Here is a 20,850-nt window from a genome sequence, read left to right on the forward strand (position 1 = left end):
TTTTTATGTTTTTCTGCCTTGCTTAAAAACTTCTTTACGCACGGATCCCTTTAGCGGGATCATTTTCGTAAACAACCTCTGAATTGCAGAGCGCCAAATTTAAATATTTATAATCATGAAATCACAAGTGAAATATACCAAAACACAGCTTAGCTTGTTGTTAAGCCACCTATCATGTCAGATTTTGAAACTGAAACTATGTCTAAAGCCTGGTCACAGCCTGAGGAAGCCATTGGAAAAGGAATCTGGTCGATACCCCTTTAAATGGAGGATGGGCAAGCAATGGAACAGGGATTTTTCCAAATAAAAGGCACTTCCGGGTTGGATTTCCTCAGGTTTTCGCCTGCAAAATCAGTTCTGTTATACTCACACACAATATTTTGACAGTTTTGGAAACTTTAGAGTGTTTTCTATCCTAATCTGTCAATTATATGCATATTCTAGCATCTGGGCCTGAGAAATACTCCATTTACCTTGGGAATGTTATTTTTCCAAACATAAAATAGTGCCCCCTAGCTGAAAGAGGTTAATATGTGTAGGCTATGTATTATATTATAACAATCATTCTTTTAATTCTGGTTTTCTTTCAGACTTGGGCTCATATATGCTTAAACTTATGCTATGCTTAAACTTTAACATGCATATGGTGTTTTGAATTAATTATCAACTTAGAAAGCACTGTCCAGGTCGTTGTGTTAGGCTTTGAAACATCGTTCACATTGACCACGTTTTCCACCTGTTGTAGAATTTCTTTCTTCAAATTGGTCAATCACAGTGAGGTGAGTAGTGATGTGATTTTCGATTGCATTTGCATTGATGTCAAAGTGGTTAGAGGGACAATAGAGCCCTGAGTGCCAGGCCATTAGTGACCTGACAATTGTTAGCGAGTTGGGTACTACTAACATGTGCATAAGAGGAGATTACCGTGACTCAACGGCCACGTGGAATTTTACTGCGGTCCTGACTCATGACTGCAAGTGTCACGGTAATATGGTCACCGCAACAGCCCTAGGTGAGAGGTTTTGGGGGCATGATCTGTGTGCATCTGAAACGTTCTCAGTCATCATTATTCACAATTCATGCATGATTATCCATTCATGTAGAAGTGTTCAGAAACATATTATATTATTACCTACAATAAAGGTGACTCCCCTCCTCAAATCGTTGGTGCATGGACCATGTTGACTCCAATGCACACTTTTGATTAAATGTAATGCACTTTCAAAAGGGGTGGACTAGATTAAAGTGCATTTGTTTTTAAACAGTGAAACATGCTCTCAAATAAAAGGTGAAATTCTGTGCTTTTGATCTCAAATCTAAAATAGTGGACTATAGAGACATTAAGAGTTTTAGCTTCACTGTCCAAATAAATACATACGGGAGTGTATATATAGTGCCTTCAGAAAGTATTCACACCCCTTGACTTTTTCCACATTTTTTGGTGTTACAAAGTGGGATTAAAATAGATTTGTCATTTTTGTTCAACGATCTACCTAAAATACTCTGTCAAAGTGGAAGAAAAATTATAAATATTTGTTTAAATAAATGTAAAATAAAACAAATATCTTGATTAGATATGTATTCAATCCCCTGAGTCAATGCATGTTAGAATCATCTTTGGCAGCGATTTCAGCTGGGAGTTTTTCTGGGTAAATCTAACAGCTTTGCACACCTGGATTGTACAATATTTGCACATTTTGTTCTTTATAAAAAAAAAACTGTCAAGTTGGTTGTTGATCATTGCTAGACAGCCATTTTCAAGTCTTGCCATAGATCTTCAAGCCGATTTAAGACAAAACTGTAACTAGGCCACTCGGGAACATTCAACATCATCTTGATAAGCAACTTTAGTGTATATTTGACCTTGTGTTTTAGCTTATTGTCCTGCTGAAGGGTGAATTTGTTTCCCAGTGTCTGTTGGAAAGCAGACTGGACCAGGTTTTCCTCTACGATTTTGCCTGTGCTTAGCTCCATTCCGTTTATTTTTATCCTCAAAAACTCCCTAGTCCTTGTCGATTACAAGCTTTACCCATAACATGATGCAGCCATCACCAGTACTCAGTGGTGTGTTGTTGGATTTGGCCAAAACATTGCATTCAGGACATAAAGTACATTTCTTTGCCACATTTTTTGCAGTTTTAATTTACTGCCTTATTGGAATATTTGTATTCTGTACTGGCTTCCTTCTTTGCACTCTGTCATTTATGTTAGTATTGTGGAGTAACTACTATGATGTTGAGCCATCCTCAGTTATCTCATCCATTAAACTCTGTAACTGTTTTCAAATCACCATTTGCCTCACCATTTGCCTTTGCCCCGTCCTCACTGGCAACTGATTCAGGAAGGGTACCTGTGTCTTTTTTGTGACTGGGTGTATTGATACACCATCCAAAGTGTAAAATTAATAAGTGCACCATGCTCAAAGAGATATTCAATGTATGTTTTATTTTTATACCCATCTACCAATAGATGCCATTCTTTGCGAACCATAGGAAAACCTCCCAGGTTTTCATGGTAGAATTTGTGCTTGAAATTCAATGCTCGACTTAGGGAACTCACAGATAATTGTATGTGCGGGGTACAGAAATGGGGTAGTCATTTCAAAATAATGCTAAACGCTATTATTGCACACAGAGTGAGTCCATGCAGCGTATGATGGTACTTGTTCAGCACATTTTTATTCTCCTGAGAAAGTCAAGGAGTGTGAATGCTTTCTGAAGGCACTGGATGTGGCTCTGAATGTTAATGCACCAAATTGCCTGTTCTCATGTACACTGCTCTCTTTCTTCCCAGATCATGTACACTGCTCCCTTTCTTCCTCGACCGTTCCCCAATACATTCATACAGCATTATTACAGGGTGTAGAACTACTCCTACTGTGCTGAGTGAGATAAATGTTTATTCAAACATTCTCTCTTCCTCTCTCCTCCAGCTGATCACAGCCATCCCCACCCACCGCCTGAAGTTCCTGAAGGAGGCTGGCCACGGCACCCATAAGGAGGATGTTCCCGAAAACGAGATGAACGAGGGGGATGATGAGATCGACCATGCTGAGATGGAGCTCCGTAGGGGACAGGTCCTCTGGTTCAGGGGACTCAACCGCATCCAGACTCAGGTACGCACCAGGGGGTCCTCAACTACCATTCACCTGCTCTCGCTTTAGCAGCCCCCTCTCTATCTCCCTCTTTTCCTTCCAGTCCCCTCCAGGGGTTCCGCAGGTATAGGAGGAGAAGAAGAGAGAAGACCATCTATAAGGGGTTGACAGGATTGAGTACTCCTCTCCCTCCCCTTTCTCCCATCTGTCCCCTCGCCAGCGTTCACAGGTAAAGACCGAGAAGAGCTACAGAAGCACTGCATTGTGATGAGAGGAGGGATAAACTTCCCCCTTGTCCTCCCTGTTGTGAGGAGCTTTAACCTGCTGTCTGTCCTCCAAAGAGAAGAATAAGACAACATATTTCTTCACCGTGACTGTTTTGATAACTGTTGTGCTGGTATGATATGGTTGTTTCAGCCTCCTTTTAATTCAGTCATTCTAAATTAGCCGGGGTACCAGTCTGTTTAGCTAGCATTGTTTAGATTGCCTGTCACAATGCCACCTCTGTCTCTACTGTCTGTAACTTGTCACCCCTTAGCTGGATAGCTCTCTAACTAAGTGATCCCTAAAATGGTGGGTTGGGAGTCAGGATCCAGATGGGTAATATCAGGAGGAGATCAAGTGTTGCAGGGTAGAAGCTGATCTCGGATCAGTTATGCCTTTTCCATCACAATGAATACGATTATATGGATAGAGGGGAGCTGATCCTACGCCAGCACTCCTCTGAGACGCTTTGTAAATATGGGCCCTGGGATGTAAGGTGTCAGTAGCTCTGGGCCCTCGGGTGGGGGAGTGGAAACCCTACCTAGTCACTTGTGACTCACACACTGGAGCCTGCCTGTAGCGATAGTCACTACCCACCAACACAACTAGACATATCTCTATATAACCTGATAGAGAGTTATAATGGATGACTCTCAGGATCATACTAATACTGCTGTTGCTGCTACAAAGGATTGTCTCGCTCGCTCTCGCTCGCTCCCTCTCTCGCTTTCTTTCTCTCTCCAACTCTGTTTCACTGTCTCAGTGTACACAGCCTTGGGGTTGAAGAGACTTACTGTGATGGGAGATGGGAAGCAGAAACACACTTACTGCCTGTTGCGCACACACACACCATTGGCTAGCTTATATTTAGAGACTGTATTCAAATAGAGCTTTTCACCAGGTCTCCAATTGCGTTATGTAGTGGGACACACACACACACACACACACACACACACACACACACACACACCCTTTAATTGCCGGGGTACTCCACAGGGTCTCCTTCTCTGTGGGTGTATAGGAAGGAGACACATACACACCCAGGGGTGGTCACATACATAGAAAAGTCCAAACTTTTGACGTGTGTGTGTTGCATTTAATGCATTTTGTGATTGTAAAACAGTTTCAGTGTAAATTTAAATGACTACAACCAGGTATAAAGTATGTAGAAAAGATAATGGACCCATATATTTATAAGATCATCTTTGAGAACCAACAACCTCCAGAATAAAACCTACACAGTCAGGGAGAATCTGAAATTCCCCAAAATGTCATGAAATGGGGCACTTTCATATTTGAGGCACATGGATAGCAAAAAAAGGCCATGGTAAAATGTGCAGAATTGCAAGAAACTAGCTTTCAAACTGCAGAATTTGATCTTGGTTTCATGGCAAAATATGTAGAATTGCGGGAAATTTGTTGCACCACCGCTCAAAGAAATCCGAGTGGCAAGACTGGAGGTGGAGAGGAAGCCGAGGTCCATTGTCTCCATACCCACACACACACACACACACACACACACACACACACACACACACACACACACACACACACAGTGCAGTAGAGATGGCACCACTCCCATGCCCACCAGATTTCACAGCTACTCTTCCTGGGGTCCAGCCAAATGAAGGCAGTTATATATAAATAAAAATGTTACAATACATTTCACAACACATTTAAGTGTGTGCCCTCAGGCCACTACTCTACTGTCACATATCTACAATACAAAATGCAATGTGTGTGTGTCTCTTCACAGTCCCCGCTGTTCCATAAGGTGTAATTTTATCTCTCTTTTTTTCTCATTTTACTGCTAGCATGAGTTAATTCATTTGGAATAGAGTTCCATGTAGTCATGGCTCTATGTAGTACTGTGCACCCCCCATAGACTAGTCTTCTGGGGTGTGCATGGGTGTCCAAACTGTGTGCTAGTAGTTTAAACGGACAGCTCGGTGCATTCAACAAGTCAGTACAAGTAGTGATGAAGTCAATCTCTCTTCTACTTTGAGCCAGGAGAGATTTACCTGCATATTATTAATGCTAGCTTTACGTGTACATTTAAGGGCCAGACATGCTGCGCTGTTCTGGGCCAATTGTACCTGACCAAACGAATGGACAGTAGTCCGTCTGCAACAAAACTAGGGCCTGTTGGATCTGCCTTGTTGATGGGGATGTTTCGAAAGCGACGCTTTATTATGGACAGACCTCTCCCCATCTTTGCTACTGTTGCAGCAAAACGTTTTGATCATGACAGTTTTTATAATCCAGGGTTACTCCAAGCAGTTTAGTCTCCTCAACTTGCTCAATTTACACATTGTTCACCACAAGATTTAGTTGAGGTTTAGGGTGTATTGAATGATTTGTCCCAAACACAATGCTTTTATTCTTTGAAACATGTAGAACTAACAGAAGAGAATGTCATGGTTTATTTTCTAGTTTTCCCAAAACAAACCTAAAAGGTGTAGGTGTTCCCCTTTAGAATACCTCCTCCTCTCTCTCCATGTGTTTTAGAAGGTTCTCCCCGACAATGCATCAGCCAAGTTGGGTCCTTTCTTCGGCGCGTGAGCGGGATTCTTAGGCCGTGGCGCTACAATAAAGTGGGCCTATGGAGACATTTCCAGAAGGCGAGCTTTGGTTCGACAGTGCTGCTCTCCCCTCCTACAGGAGTGAGCTATAGGCAATCGTAGCGCTAGCATGTCCAGCGGCTATTCTGTGTCCCTATGGGCTTCATTAGCCTTCGCTGACGCTGAAACGACGCTGAAACAACATACCTGCAGCAAAACCCCTGTAGAGTGGGCGAAGGATGATTAGCTTGTTGTGTTGTTTGGATGTAAACGTATACGTCCCTCTCGTACAGCGGGTCAAAAAGAGTTCAGGCTTTCTCGGTCTGCCGTTGGGGGTGCGGAGGGGGGGAGGTGGGTTGCTTAACTTTCTTCTTTTTAACTGTTCCATTATCTACAGGGCTGTGGAAGACTCCAGTCATATCTCTCTGGTGTCTATTTCTCTCTCTCACTTCCTCTCTTTTTTTCTTTCTCGGTCTCTCTCTCTCTCACACACACACACACACACACACACACACACACACACACACACTCCAGAAGCCTATACTGTTTGTGCACCCTGTAACTGACTAACCTTCTACCCTCTTCTTCAACTGAAATATGCAACTCTTTGTCTCACATTTTTTTCTGAATCTTTCTCCTTGAATTGGTTGATCTCTCTCTTCTCGTCCTTTTTTAGCCCTCTCTCCCTCTGCTATTGTCCATTAACTGTCATTTTTCTATGATGGAAAGACTCTCAATACGGTTGACCAGAATAATAAATAAATATATGTTTTGTCTTTCATATTGTGTTTAAGGTATTTAATCGTATGTGTGTAGATTTAGAACTAAATAACATATTTTACTGTTGACAAATGTTCCTCATTTACTGGGACACAATGCCATAATTGACTGTTCTTATTAGTTTCTTCCAAGTTGGTTTCTGTGTCGTTCGAGATTCCCATTCCGACGTTCCACTTCCTCAGTTCAATTTCCCTATTTATCACCCTCTTCCCGTCCTCTCTCCATCCTCCATTTCTCCCTCCATCACACTGATAAAGGAAGCGCTGAGAAAAGATGCAGTCGAGCATTTCTCACTTTCTCCTGGGGAGGGAGGATAGAAGGGAGAAAGGTGTGTGTGTGTGGGGGGGGGGGGGTGATGGAGAGAGGCAGTGAGGTAATTAGGTCTTTATCTGCCCCTCTGACTCCCCTCCCTTCCCTCTGTCTAATCCTGGTGGGCTGTGTAGTTCGGTTGTGTGTGTGTCAGCACGGCTGGTTAGTCAAACACAACCAGGACATAATTGGCAAGAGGAGGACGACTTCGCACCAAACTTATCAGTGGCCTGTAGGAACACTCTCTGCCGTTTTCATTTGTTTCTCTCCCTCGCTCCTACCAGTGCCCTCAGCCTTTTTTCTCTGTCACAAAATAATATTACCCCTTTCATTCAGTGGCAGGCCTTCCAGTCCTCTCCCTCTCCATTCATCCTGCTCTTCCTTCATCTCTCCAATCCCCCGTTCTGTCCCTTCCAACTGACGATTTAGGGATTTTCAAAACATTTTACAATAACCACTGTCTGCTCTGCCCATACAATGTTTCTTTCTGCTATCTTTCCCTTCCTCTCTTTTTTCTCTCCCTTCTTTCTATCTCTATCTCTCCCTCTCTCCTTGCCCCCTTCTCTCTTTCTTCTCTTTCTCTTTCTTGTGACTGTGCTGTGGGCTGTTTGCAGATGGACGTGGTCTATACGTTCCAGACGGGTCAGGCTCCGGTCCCTGGGGCATTGAGACGCCAGCCCTCTGTGGTCAGCCAGCACAACGACGCCAAAACTGTCTCTAGCCCCACCCACGTAGGGCTTTCCTCTTCCTCCCTGTCTGCCAACTCTGCCGGGGCCCCGCCCCTTCCTGCAGCCGCCGCCGCTGCTTCCCCCTCCACTGCAGGCAGTGAGTGAGCGGTTGCGATGGCGACCCCTTAACAACCAGCTATCTTTTCTCTGCCGCCTCCTCCTCCCTCTCCTCCAGTCAGAATGCTGCATGACTGACTGTTTGATTTCTTGATTGAATTGCTGACATGCCGTCATTACCCCATCCACAGCCTGCCGCTGCCTGCTGACTACTTCCTCTCTCTGATTGTCTTTCTATCTTTCTCTTGTTCTATGTCTGTTTCATTCCCTTTCTCTCTCATTGTTTTATTTACTCTCTCCTCGGGTTTCACACTCTCCTCGGTTCACTCTGGCTTTCCTATGGCTTTCCCGGTGCATCCTGGGGGTTGGAGTTCTCCAAACTCCTAATATGATCTGCATGTATTAACCCAGGTGAGACCTCGCCGTGAGACGAGATCAACCTAAAATAATTGCCAGGAAGTACAAAGAGCCAAATCTGTCTCAGTCCTAACTCTGAAAATCCTATCATCTGGAATCCTGACGTCCATTTTATTTCCCTGGCTGTGGTCGGTCCGGCAATACAGCGGCCTCGGTAGAGAGATAATTGGACTGGCTAATCTCACACAGGGTATAATCTGAAAAGGTTAAATTGCGCAGGCAGGCCCTAATCTGAGAGGCTGTTATCTGAGGCAGGGCCCAGGAGGTCTCACGAGGGTTAATAGCGAAGGGTTAATTGCATTTTCTAATAACCGTGCATCACTCCATTTCCTGAGCTGCCTCTGCACTTCTCTCTCTGTGTGTCTCTCTGTCTCTCTCTCTCTCTGTCTGTCTCTCGTCTCTGTCTGTCTGTCTGTGTGTGTGGGTGAGTGGGTGCGTGAGCAGTGTTTAGTATTTTTCAGATTCCTACTTCCAGTGGCTACATATCAGAAAGCCTGTATCTTCTACCTTCTCTCCAACTGTCACTGAAGACACATAGGGCATCTTAAAGGGCTAGCCACGGTCACAGTTCATGGGCTGATAGCTCAGCCATCTCCATGTCCAGCCCTGAGGATACATGTGTGGAAAAGGAGAAAGTCACTGAATGACTGAATGAGTGTGTGAGTGATTGATTCTGTGTCGGAAGTGATGTAGTCATCTGCGTGGTTAGTGTATAGAGAGTCCATTAGTTCTGGTGATGGTGTTGGACTGTTTTAGTAAGAGAGATGAGCTAAGTCGTGTGAGATATGCTAGTCAGCTTCCTCTGTACGGATGAGAGGGACAGAGGGATGGGGGATGACCTTGCCCTTTGCCAGAGGGAGGGATGGAGAGGTGAGAGGGAAGAAAAGGGGGACGTCATTCCTCACACCACGACACGGCACTTCCTCTCCCCTCCCGAGACACACACATGCCGTCTGCCCAGCAACAGAGTACTGAGAGAGACACGCGCACACACACTCTCTCGCACGCACACACACACACTCGCTCGCGCGCACACATACACCCTCACACCCTCAGAGGGCCGCAAGGAGATGGCTGACAGATGCTGCAGCTACTCCCTTCTCTCTCCTTCCCCCTTTCTCTCGTTCTCTCACACGCCCTGTCTCCTCCAGTTGGATGAGGCCCTCTCGTTTTTCTACTTCACATGCATCTTTCTTTCTCCCTTGCCCTCAATCTCTCTTTCTCTGTCTCTCTCGTCTTGTCGTCTTTCTGTCTTCTTCTTCTCTTCCCTCTCTCCTCCCTCTCCCTGTCAGTCCGCTATTCAGGGAGGACTTATGACTCAGTGTGTGTTTTATTACATTTTTTTTTTAAAGACTTGGCTGGCAACCCCAGAGCTGACTTCTTCCTCCATGACAGCCTCTGCATCTCACTCTGCTTTTTTTCTCACTAAAAGGGATTTATGGGGAAGGAAGATAGCCATATAGTTCTACCACATTTTGTTATGTAAAAAGGGTGATGGATGCCTGTGGTACACTGGTGTGTCTTCGCAACCGCCAACACGCTCACACGAGAGGCACGCAGAGATCAGATAGATGAGAGGACTTAGAAACCTAGAGAACTACACACAAATGTAGACACACACACACACATATTAGAGGACTTAAAGCCCCGGGCTTAAGAGGCAAGGTTGCAGAGACACTGGTCACACACTGAGGTTCTTGAGTAAAGGAAGAGGTGGTGCAGGTAACAGATTTGCAAATTGAACTAAAGTCTCTGGAAAACGTGTGAATATGATTTAAAGGAAGAAAAGATGATTAGGACTGAAGAATACAGTGTGGAAAATATCTAAATATATGAAATAGGTCATGTAAGACTGAGAATACAAAGTGGAATTGAAGTAGCTGTTCTTTTTTTCCCGTAACTCATAGGAATTTGTATCAGCTTTAAGGCTTGTGGAGTGTTGAGTCAAGCTGTCACCTTTTACCTTTCACCCCTGACCCCTATCCCCAATCTATGCACACATTTAGAGCTGCTGGATGGTGGTCGTTTAACATGATCACTTCTTTTTTTCACTCATGACCTTTTCTCCTTTCAATTTCTGACCCAATTGCTCTAGGCCTCGATTCCCAAACCTTTTGCTCTTTTTCTTATTTGTCTTTCACTCTGTTTTCTCTGATACTATTCCCCATGTTGCACTCCTTCATCTCTTGCTTCTCTCGCTCTGCGTATGTTTCCATCCTCTCCCACTCTTATGTCTCTTTCTACTCCTCTGTCTCCCTCTCTTCTCCCAAGACGCTCTCCTTTCTGACTACAGGGTAACAATAACAGACCAGTAGTTTTCATCTTTGTTTTACCATGTTTATTTGTGTGTGTCCGTACGTGTGTGTGTGTGTGTGACTATTTTCTTCCTGGCACGGAAATGGAGCAATGAAAATGGAAATATCTTTTGTTCGACATCACAATGCTCTCTTAAACAAACACATACACACATAGCCAGAGAAGTCTGCCTGAAATAAGAATTTAAATATCAAGAATCATCACAGAGGTTGGATGCTGATTGGATAGTCTGTAGAGATGAGGTCCACATACAGTCCACCAAAGTGGAGCTCATTTCTCGTCATAATCAGCCGCATCATGCCAGAGAACGCTGTGGAAATGGAAATGATTGGATTTGACCCTTTTTCATTTTTTCTTAGTTCTCTCTCACACACACACACATACTACCGTTCAAAAGTTTGGGGTCACTTAGAAATGTCCTTGTTTTTGAAAGAAAAGCACTTTTTTGTCCATTAAAAGAACATCAAATTGATCAGAAATACAGTGTAGACATTGTTAATGTTGTAAATGACTATTGTACCTGGAAACGGCAGATATTTATTTTAATGGACATGGGTGTACAGAGGCCCATTATCAGCAACCATCTCTCCTGTGTTCCAATGGCACTTTGTGTTAGCTAATCCAAGTTTATCATTTTAAAAGGCTAATTGATCATTAGAAAACACTTTTGCAATTATGTTAGCACAGCTGAAAACTGTTGTGCTGATTTAAAGACGCAATACAACTGGCATTCTTTAGACTAGTTGAGTATCTGGAGTATTAGCATTTGTATCTGGAGCATCAGCTCAAAATGGCCAGAAACAAAGACCTTTCTTCAGAAAATTGTAAGGTTATTCTTATTCTGAGAAATGAAGGCTATTCCATGCGAGAAATTTCCAAGAAACTGAAGATCTCGTACAACGCTGTGTACTATACCCTTCACAGAACAGCGCAAACTGGCTCTAACCAGAATAGAAAGAGTGGAAGGCCCCGGTGCACAACTGAGCAAGAGGACAAGTACATTAGAGTGTATAGTTTGAGAAACAGACGCCTCACAAGTCCTCAACTGGCAGCTTCATAGTACCCGCAAAACACCAGTCTCAACGTCAACCGTGAAGATGTGACTCCAGGATGCTGGCCTTCTAGGCAGAGTTGCAAAGCAAAATCTCAGACTGGCCAACAAAAATAAAAGATGGGCGAAAGAACAGACCCTGGACAGAGGAAGATTGGTTAAGATTGGTTGTCTGTCCATTGTTATGGACAGACAAATCTACTTTTGAGGTGTAAGGATCACAAAGAAGAACATTCATGAGACGCAGAAAAATTTTCAGTATGCCGGAGGAGTGCTTGACTCCATCTGTCAATCATGGTGGAGGCAGTGTGATAGTCAGGGGGTGCTTTGGTGGTGGTAAAGTGGGAGATGTGTAGAGAGTAAAAGGGATCTTGAAGAAGGAAGGCTATCACTCCATTTTGCAAAGCCATGCCATACCCTGTGGACGGCGCTTAATTGGAACCAATTTCCTCCTACAACAGGACAATGACCCAGAGCACAGCTCCAAACTATGCAAGAACTATTTAGGGAAGAAGCAGTCAGCTGGTATTCTGTCTATAATGGGGTGGCCAGCACAGTCACCGGATCTCAACCCTATTGAGCTGTTGTGGGAGCAGCTTGACCGTATAGTACGTAAAATCAAATCAACATTTTATTGGTCACATACATACATACATACATACATGGTTAGCAGATGTTAATGCGAGTGTAGCGAAATGCTTGTTCTTCTAGTTCCGACCATGCAGTAATATCTAACAAGTAATCTAACAATTTCACAACAACTACCTTATACACACACACGTGTAAAGGAATGAATAAGAATATGTACATATAAATATATGGATGAGCGATGGCCGGACGGCATAGGCAAGATGCAGTAGATGGTGTAGAGTACAGTATATACATATGAGGTGAGTAATGTAGGGTATGTAAACATTATATAAAGTGGCATTGTTTATTAAAGTGACTTGTGATACATTTATTACATCCAATTTGTTTTATTATTAAAGTGGCTAGAGATTTGAGTCAGTATGTTGGCAGCATCCACTCAATGTTAGTGATGGCTGTTTAACAGTCTGATGACCTTGAGATAGAAGCTGTTTTTCAGTCTCTCGGTCCCTGCTTTGATGCACCTGTACTGACCTCGCCTTCTGGATGATAGCGGGGTGAACAGGCAGTGGCTCGGGTGGTTGTTGTCCTTGATGATCTTTTTGGCCTTCCTGTGACATCGGGTGGTGTAGGTGTCTTGGAGGGCAGATAGTTTGCCCCCGCTGATGCATTGTGCAGACCTCACTGCCCTCTGAGCCTTGCGGTTGTGGGCGGTGCAGTTGCCGTACCAGGCGGTGATACAGCCCGACAGGATGCTCTCGATTGTGCATCTGTAAAAGTTTGTGAGTGTTTTTGGTGACAAGCCGAATTTCTTCAGCCTCCTGAGGTTGAAGAGGCGCTGTTGCACCTTCTTCACAACGCTGTCTGTGTGGGTGGACCATTTCAGTTTGTCTGTGATGTGTACGCCGAGGAACTTAAAACTTTCCACCTTCTCCACTACTGTCCCGTCGATGTGGATAGGGGGGGCTCCCTTTGCTGTTTCCTGAAGTCCACGATCATCTCCTTTGTTTTGTTGACGTTGAGTGTGAGGTTGTCTTCCTGACACCACACTACGAGGGCCCTCACCTCCTCCCTGTAGGCCGTCTCGTTGATGTTGGTTATCAAGCCTACCACTGTAGTGTCGTCTGCAAACTAGATGATTGAGTTGGAGGCGTGCATGGCCACGCAGTCATGGGTGAACAGGGAGTACAGGAGAGGGCCGAGAACGCACCCCTGTGGGGCCCCAGTGTTGAGGATCAGCGGGGTGGAGATGTTGTTTCCTACCCTCACCACCTGGGGGCGGCCCGTCAAAGTCCAGGACCCAGTTTCACAGGGCGGGGTCGAAACCCAGGGTCTCGAGCTTAATGATGAGTTTGAAGGGTACTATGGTGTTAAATGCTGAGCTGTAGTCGATGAACAGCATTCTTACATAGGTATTCCTCTTGTCCAGATGGGTTAGGGCAGTGTGCAGTGTGATTGCGATTGCGTCGTCTGTGGACCTATTGGGGTGGTAAGCAAATTAGAGTGGGTCTAGGGTGTCAGGTAGGGTGGAGGTGATATGATCCTTGACTAGTCTCAAAGCACTTCATGATGATGGAAGTGAGTGCTACTTGGGCGATAGTCGTTTAGCTCAGTTACCTTAGCTTTCTTGGAAACAGGAACAATGGTGGCCCTCTTGAAGCATGTGGAAACAGCAGACTTGGATAGGGATGATTGAATATGTCTGTAAACACACCAGCCAGCTGGTCTGCGCATGCTCTGAGGACGTGGCTGGGGATGCCGTCTGGGCCTGCAGCCTTGCGATGGTTAACACGTTTAAATGTTTTACTCATGTTGGCTGCGGTAAAGGAGAGTCCGCAGGTTTTGGTAGCGGGCTGTGTTGGTGGCACTGTTTTGTCCTCAAAGTGAGCGAAGATGTTGTTTAGTTTGTCTGGGAGCAAGACATCGGGGTCCGCAACGGGGCTGGTTTTATTTTTGTAGTCTGTGATTGACTGTAGACCCTGCCACATTCCTCTCGTGTCTGAGTTGTTGAATTGTGACTCTACTTTGTCTCTATACTGACACTTAGCTTGTTTGATTGCGTTACGTAGGGAATCAATCAATCAATCAATTTTATTTTATATAGCCCTTCGTACATCAGCTAATATCTCGAAGTGCTGTACAGACACCCAGCCTAAAACCCCAAACAGCTAGTAATGCAGGTGTAGAAGCACGGTGGCTAGGAAAAACTCCCTAGAAAGGCCAAAACCTAGGAAGAAACCTAGAGAGGAACCAGGCTATGAGGGGTGGCCAGTCCTCTTCTGGCTGTGCCGGGTGGAGATTATAACAGAACTATGCCAAGATGTTCAAAAATGTTCATAAGTGACAAGCATGGTCAAATAATAATCATGAATAATTTTCAGTTGGCTTTTCATAGCCGATCATCAAGAGTTGAAAAACAACAGGTCTGGGACAGGTGGCGGTTCCATAACCGCAGGCAGAACAGCTGAAACTGGAATAGCAGCAAGGCCAGGCGGACTGGGGACAGCAAGGAGTCACCACGGGCGGCAGTCCCGACGCATGGTCCTAGGGCCCAGGTCCTCCGAGAGAAAGAAAGAGAGAAGGAGAAAATTAGAGAGAGCCAAGATTTTCAAAATTTCCATAAATGACAAGCATGGTCAAATAATAATCAGGAATAAATCTCAGTTGGCTTTTCATAGCCGATCATTAAGAGTTGAAAACAGCAGGTCTGGGACAGGTAGGGGTTCCATAACCGCAGGCAGAACAGTTGAAACTGGAATAGCAGCAAGGCCAGGCGGACTGGGGACAGCAAGGAGTCACCACGGCCGGTAGTCCCGACGTATGGTCCTAGGGCTCAGGTCCTCCGAGAGAAAGAAAGAGAGAACGAGAGAATTAGAGAGAGCATACTTAAATTCACACAGGACACTGGATAAGACAGGAGAAGTACTCCAGGTAACCAACTGACCCTAGCCCCCCGACACAAACTACTGCAGCATAAATACTGGAGGCTGAGACAGGAGCGGTCAGGAGACACTGTGGCCCCATCCGAAGAAACCCCCGGACAGGGCCAAATAGGAAGGATATAACCCCACCCACTTTGCCAAAGCACAGCCCCCGCACCACTAGAGGGAAATCCTCAACCACCAACTTACAATCCTGAGACAAGGCCGAGTATAGCCCACAAAGGTCTCCACCACAGCACAAACCAAGGGGGGGCGCCAACCCAGACAGGAAGATCACGTCAGTAACTCAACCCACTCAAGTGACGCACCCCTCCTAGGGACGGCATGAAAGAGCACCAGCAAGCCAGTGACTCAGCCCCTGTAACAGGGTTAGAGGCAGAGAATCCCAGTGGAGAGAGGGGAACCGGCCTGGCAGAGACAGCAAGGGCGGTTCGTTGCTCCAGAGCCTTTCCGTTCACCTTCACACTCCTGGGCCAGACTACACTCAATCAAATGACCTACTGAAGAGATAAGTCTTCAGTAAAGACTTAAAGGTTGAGACCGAGTCTGCGTCTCTCACATGGGTAGGCAGACTGTTCCATAAAAATGGAGATCTATAGGAGAAAGCCCTGCCTCCCGCTGTTTGCTTAGAAATTCTAGGGACAATTAGGAGGCCTGCGTCTTGTGACCGTAGCGTACGTATTGGTATGTACGGCAGGACCAACTCGGAAAGATAGGTAGGAGCAAGCCCATGTAACGCTTTATAGGTTAACAGTAAAACCTTGAAATCAGCCCTTGCCTTAACAGGAAGCCAGTGTAGGGAAGCTAGCACTGGAGTAATATGATCAAATTTCTTGGTTCTAGTCAGGATTCTAGCAGCCGTATTTAGCACTAACTGAAGTTTATTTAGTGCTTTATCCGGGTAGCCGGAAAGTAGAGCATTGCAGTAGTCTAACCTAGAAGTAACAAATGCATGGATTAATTTTTCTGCATCATTTTTGGACAGAAAATTTCTGATTTTTGCAATGTTACGTAGATGGAAAAAAGCTGTCCTTGAAACAGTCTTGATATGTTCGTCAAAAGAGAGATCAGGGTCAAGAGTAACGCCGAGGTCCTTCAGTTTTATTTGAGACGACTTTACAACCATCAAGATGAATTGTCAGATTTAACAGAAGATCTCTTTGTTTCTTGGGACCTAGAACAAGCATCTCTGTTTTGTCCGAGTTTAAAAGTAGAAAGTTTTCAGCCATCCACTTCCTTATGTCTGAAACACAGGCTTCTAGCGAGGGCAATTTTGGGGCTTCACCATGTTTCATTGAAATGTACAGCTGTGTGTCATCCGCATAGCAGTGAAAGTTAACATGATGTTTTCGAATAACATCCCCAAGAGGTAAAATATATAGTGAAAACAATAGTGGTCCTAAAACGGAACCTTGAGGAACACCGAAATGTACAGTTGATTTGTCAGAGGACAGACCATTCACAGAGACAAACTGATATCTTTCCGACAGGTAAGATCTAAACCAGGCCAGAACTTGTCCGTGTAGACCAATTTGGGTTTCCAGTCTCTCCAAAAGAATGTGGTGATCGATGGTGTCAAAGGCAGCACTAAGGTCTAGTAGCACGAGGACAGATGCAGAGCCTCGGTCTGACGCCATTAAAAGGTCATTTACCACCTTCACAAGTGCAGTCTCAGTGCTATGATGGGGTCTAAAACCAGACTGAAGCATTTCGTATACATTATTTGTCTTCAGAAAGGCAGTGAGTTGCTGCGCAACAGCTTTTTCTAAAATCTTTGAGAGGAATGGAAGATTCGATATAGGCCGATAGTTTTTTATATTTTCCGGGTCAAGGTTTGGCTTTTTCAAGAGAGGCTTTATCACTGCCACTTTTAGTGAGTTTGGTACACATCCGGTGGATAGAGAGCTGTTTATTATGTTCAACATAGGAGGGCCAAGCACAGGAAGCAGCTCCTTCAGCAGTTTAGTAGGAATAGGATCCAGTATGCAGCTTGAAGGTTTAGAGGCCATGATTATTTTCATCATTGTGTCAAGAGATATAGTACTAAAACACTTAAGTGTCTCTCCCGATCCCAGGCCCTCGCAGAGCTGTGCAGATCCAGGACAGCTAAGCCCTGGAGGAATACGCAGATTCAAAGAGGAGTCCGTAATTTGCTTTCTAATGGTCATGATCTTTTCCTCAAAGAAGTTCATGAATTTATTACTGCTGAAGTGAAAGCCATCCTCTCTTGGGGAATGCTGCTTTTTAGTTAGTTTCGCAACAGTATCAAAAATAAATTTTGGATTGTTCTTATTTTCCTCGATTAAGTTGGAAAAGTAGGATGATCGAGCAGCAGTGAGGGCTCTTCGGTACTGCACGGTACTGTCTTTCCAAGCTAGTCGGAAGACTTCCAGTTTGGTGTGGCGCCATTTCCGTTCCAATTTCCTGGAAGCTTGCTTCAAAGCTCGGGTATTTTCTGTATACCAGGGAGCTAGTTTCTTATGACAAATGTTTTTCGTTTTTAGGGGTGCAACTGCATCTAGGGTATTGCGCAAGGTTAAATTGAGTTCCTCAGTTAGGTGGTTAACTGATTTTTGTCCTCTGACGTCCTTGGGTAGGCAGAAGGAGTCTGGAAGGGCATCAAGGAATTTTTGTGTTGTCTGAGAATTTATAGCACGACTTTTGATGCTCCTTGGTTGGGGTCTGAGCAGATTATTTGTTGCGATTGCAAACGTAATAAAATGGTGGTCCGATAGTCCAGGATTATGTGGAAAAACATTAAGATCTACAACATTTATTCCATGGGACAAAACTAGGTCCAGAGTATGACTGTGGCAGTGAGTAGGTCCAGAGACATGTTGGACAAAACCCACTGAGTCGATAATGGCTCCGAAAGACTTTTGGAGTGGGTCTGTGGACTTCTCCATGTGAATATTAAAATCACCAAAAATTAGAATATGATCTGCTATGACTACAAGGTCTGATAGGAATTCAGGAAACTCAGAGAGGAACGCTGTATATGGCCCAGGAGGCCTGTAAACAGTAGCTATAAAAAGTGATTGAGTAGGCTGCATAGATTTCATGACTAGAAGCTCAAAAGACGAAAACGCCATATTTTTTTTTGTAAATTGAAATTTGCTATCGTAAATGTTAGCAACACCTCCGCCTTTGCGGGATGCACGGGGGATATGGTCACTAGTGTAACCAGGAGGTGAGGCCTCATTTAACACAGTAAATTCATCAGGCTTAAGCCATGTTTCAGTCAGGCCAATCACATCAAGATTATGATCAGTGATTAGTTCATTGACTATGACTGCCTTTGAAGTGAGGGATCTAACATTAAGTAACCCTATTTTGAGATGTGAGGTATCACGATCTCTTTCAATAATGGCAGGAATGGAGGAGGTCTTTATCCTAATAAGATTGCTAAGGCGAACACCGCCATGTTTAGTTTTGCCCAACCTAGGTCGAGGCACAGACACAGTCTCAATGGGTATGGCTGAGCTGACTACACTGACTGTGCTATTGGCAGACTCCACTAAGCTGGCAGGTTGGCTAACAGCCTGCTGCCTGGCCTGCACCCTATTTCATTGTGGGGCTAGAGGAGTTAGAGCCCTATCTATGTTGGTAGATAAGATGAGAGCACCCCTCCAGCTAGGATGGAGTCCGTCACTCCTCAGCAGGTCAGGCTTGGTCCTGTTTGTGGGTGAGTCCCAGAAAGAGGGCCAATTATCTACAAATTCTATCTTTTGGGAGGGGCAGAAAACAGTTTTCAACCAGCGATTGAGTGCTGAGACTCTGCTGTAGAGCTCGTCACTCCCCCTAACTGGGAGGGGGCCAGAGACAATTACTCGATGCCGACACATCTTTCTAGCTGATTTACACGCTGAAGCTATGTTGCACTTGGTGACCTCTGACTGTTTCATCCTAACATCGTTGGTGCCGACGTGGATAACAATATCTCTATACTCTCTACACTCGCCAGATTTAGCTTTAGCCAGCACCATCTTTAGATTAGCCTTAACGTCGGTAGCCCTGCCCCCTGGTAAACAGTGTATGATCGCTGGGTGATTCGCTTTAAGTCTAATACTGCGGGTAATGGAGTCGCCAATGACTAGGGTTTTCAATTTGTCAGAGCTAATGGTGGGAGCCTTCGGCGTCTCAGACCCCGTAACGGGAGGAGTAGAGACAAGAGAAGACTCAGACTCCGACTCGCTACATAATGGGGAGAACCGGTTGAAAGTTTCTGTCGGCTGAATGAGCGACACCGGTTGAGCATTCCAACAGCATTTCCCTCCAGAAGCCATGAGAAAGTTGTCCGGCTGCGGGGACTGTGCGGGGGGATTTATACTAACGTTACTATCTGTACTTACTGGTGGCACAGACGCTGTTTCTTCCTTTCCTACACTGAAATTATCCTTGCCTAACGATTGCGTCTGAAGCTGGGCTTGTAGCACAGCTATTCTCGCCGTAAGGCGATCGTTCTCCTGTATATTATGAGTACAGCGACTGCAATTAGAAGACATCATGTTAATGTTACTACTTAGCTTCGGCTGTTGAAGGTGTTGACGAACCATGCCCAGATAAAGCGTCCGGAGTGAAAAAGTTGAATGAGGGAAAAAAGTTGCGATGGAAAAAACTAAAAATATAAACGGTAATTAAAAACAAAAACAAAACAAAAAAACGTAAAGTTGTCAGCTAGCAAAGTAAAGTTGGCAGCAAAACGCACAGCAACAAAACGCACAGCAACACGTCTGCAGATTCAACAGGAAGTGACGCAGAAAAAAATCTGTGTTACGACTCTCTCCTCCCTCCCTGTCATAGCTACACTGTTTGTATTCGGTCATGTTTCCGGTCGCCTAGCCCTGATTAAAAGCAGTGGTTTGTGCTTTCAGTTTTACGCGAATGCTGCCATCAATCCACGGTTTCTGTTTGGGGAATGTTTTAATAGACAATAGACAATCACCGATGCACTTGCTAATCAACTCGCTCACCGAGTCAGCATATACATCAATGTTGTTGTTCGACGCTATCCGGAACATATCCCAGTCCATGTGATCGAAGCAATCTTGAAGCGTGGAATCAGATTGGTCAGACCAGCGTTGAACAGACCTGAGCATGGGCGTTTCCTGTTTTAGTTTCTGTCTATAGGCTGGGAGCAACTAAATGGAGTCGTGGTCAGATTTGCCGAAAGGATAGCGAGGGATGGCTTTGTATGCGTCGTGGAAGTTAGAGTAACAATGATCCAGAATTTTCCCAGCCCGGGAAAGTAAGAAGTGCCCATCAAGCCAATTCAACTTGTGGCAACTAGAATGCCAAAGGTCTGCAAGGCTGTAATTGCTGCGAATGGAGGATTCCTTGACAAAAGAAAAGTTTAAAGGACACTATTATGATTTCAATTAAAAATCATTATTTATAACCTTGTCAACGTTGACTATATTTCCTATTCATTTTGCAACTCATTTCATGTATGTTGAAGCTCTGACGCAGGCCGTGAGGCCGATACGTAAGCTTATTAAAGATCAGTGATACTATCAAGAGCAGTGTGTTTTTTCCTTCATGTATGTTTTCATGGAAAACAAGGACATTTCTAAGTGACCCCAAACTTTTGAATGGTAGTGTAGGCAAGTAGATAGGGAGAAATTGTTTGCTCACATTGTGGTGTGGTACAGATTATAGTCTAATTAGGTTATTGTAGGGAGTGTTGAGTACCATCAGCTTCATACGTATATTTGAGTGTGTTTGTGTGTGAAAGGCTGAGCGT

The 20,850-nt window shown here is 44.7% G+C and overlaps 1 protein-coding gene across 8 annotated transcripts in view; it reads left to right on the top strand.

Moving 5' to 3' along the window:
- The window catches only part of LOC139563299 (plasma membrane calcium-transporting ATPase 1-like), a 168,770-nt gene that overhangs the window by 136,720 nt on the left and 11,200 nt on the right, over positions 1 to 20,850 (top strand). For 5 of the 8 annotated variants that reach the window (XM_071381876.1, XM_071381866.1, XM_071381916.1 and 2 more), the window contains one exon: positions 2,933 to 3,115. In XM_071381876.1, the coding sequence (XP_071237977.1) occupies positions 2,933 to 3,115 (183 nt within the window). Of the gene's footprint in view, positions 1 to 2,932; positions 3,116 to 7,622; positions 7,834 to 20,850 lie in introns of all 8 variants that reach the window. The other 3 variants (XM_071381906.1, XM_071381921.1, XM_071381930.1) reach the window with 2 other exon arrangements.

This window comes from Salvelinus alpinus, chromosome 2 (assembly GCF_045679555.1).
Source record: "Salvelinus alpinus chromosome 2, SLU_Salpinus.1, whole genome shotgun sequence".
In the NCBI taxonomy this organism is placed as follows: Eukaryota; Metazoa; Chordata; class Actinopteri; order Salmoniformes; family Salmonidae; genus Salvelinus; species Salvelinus alpinus.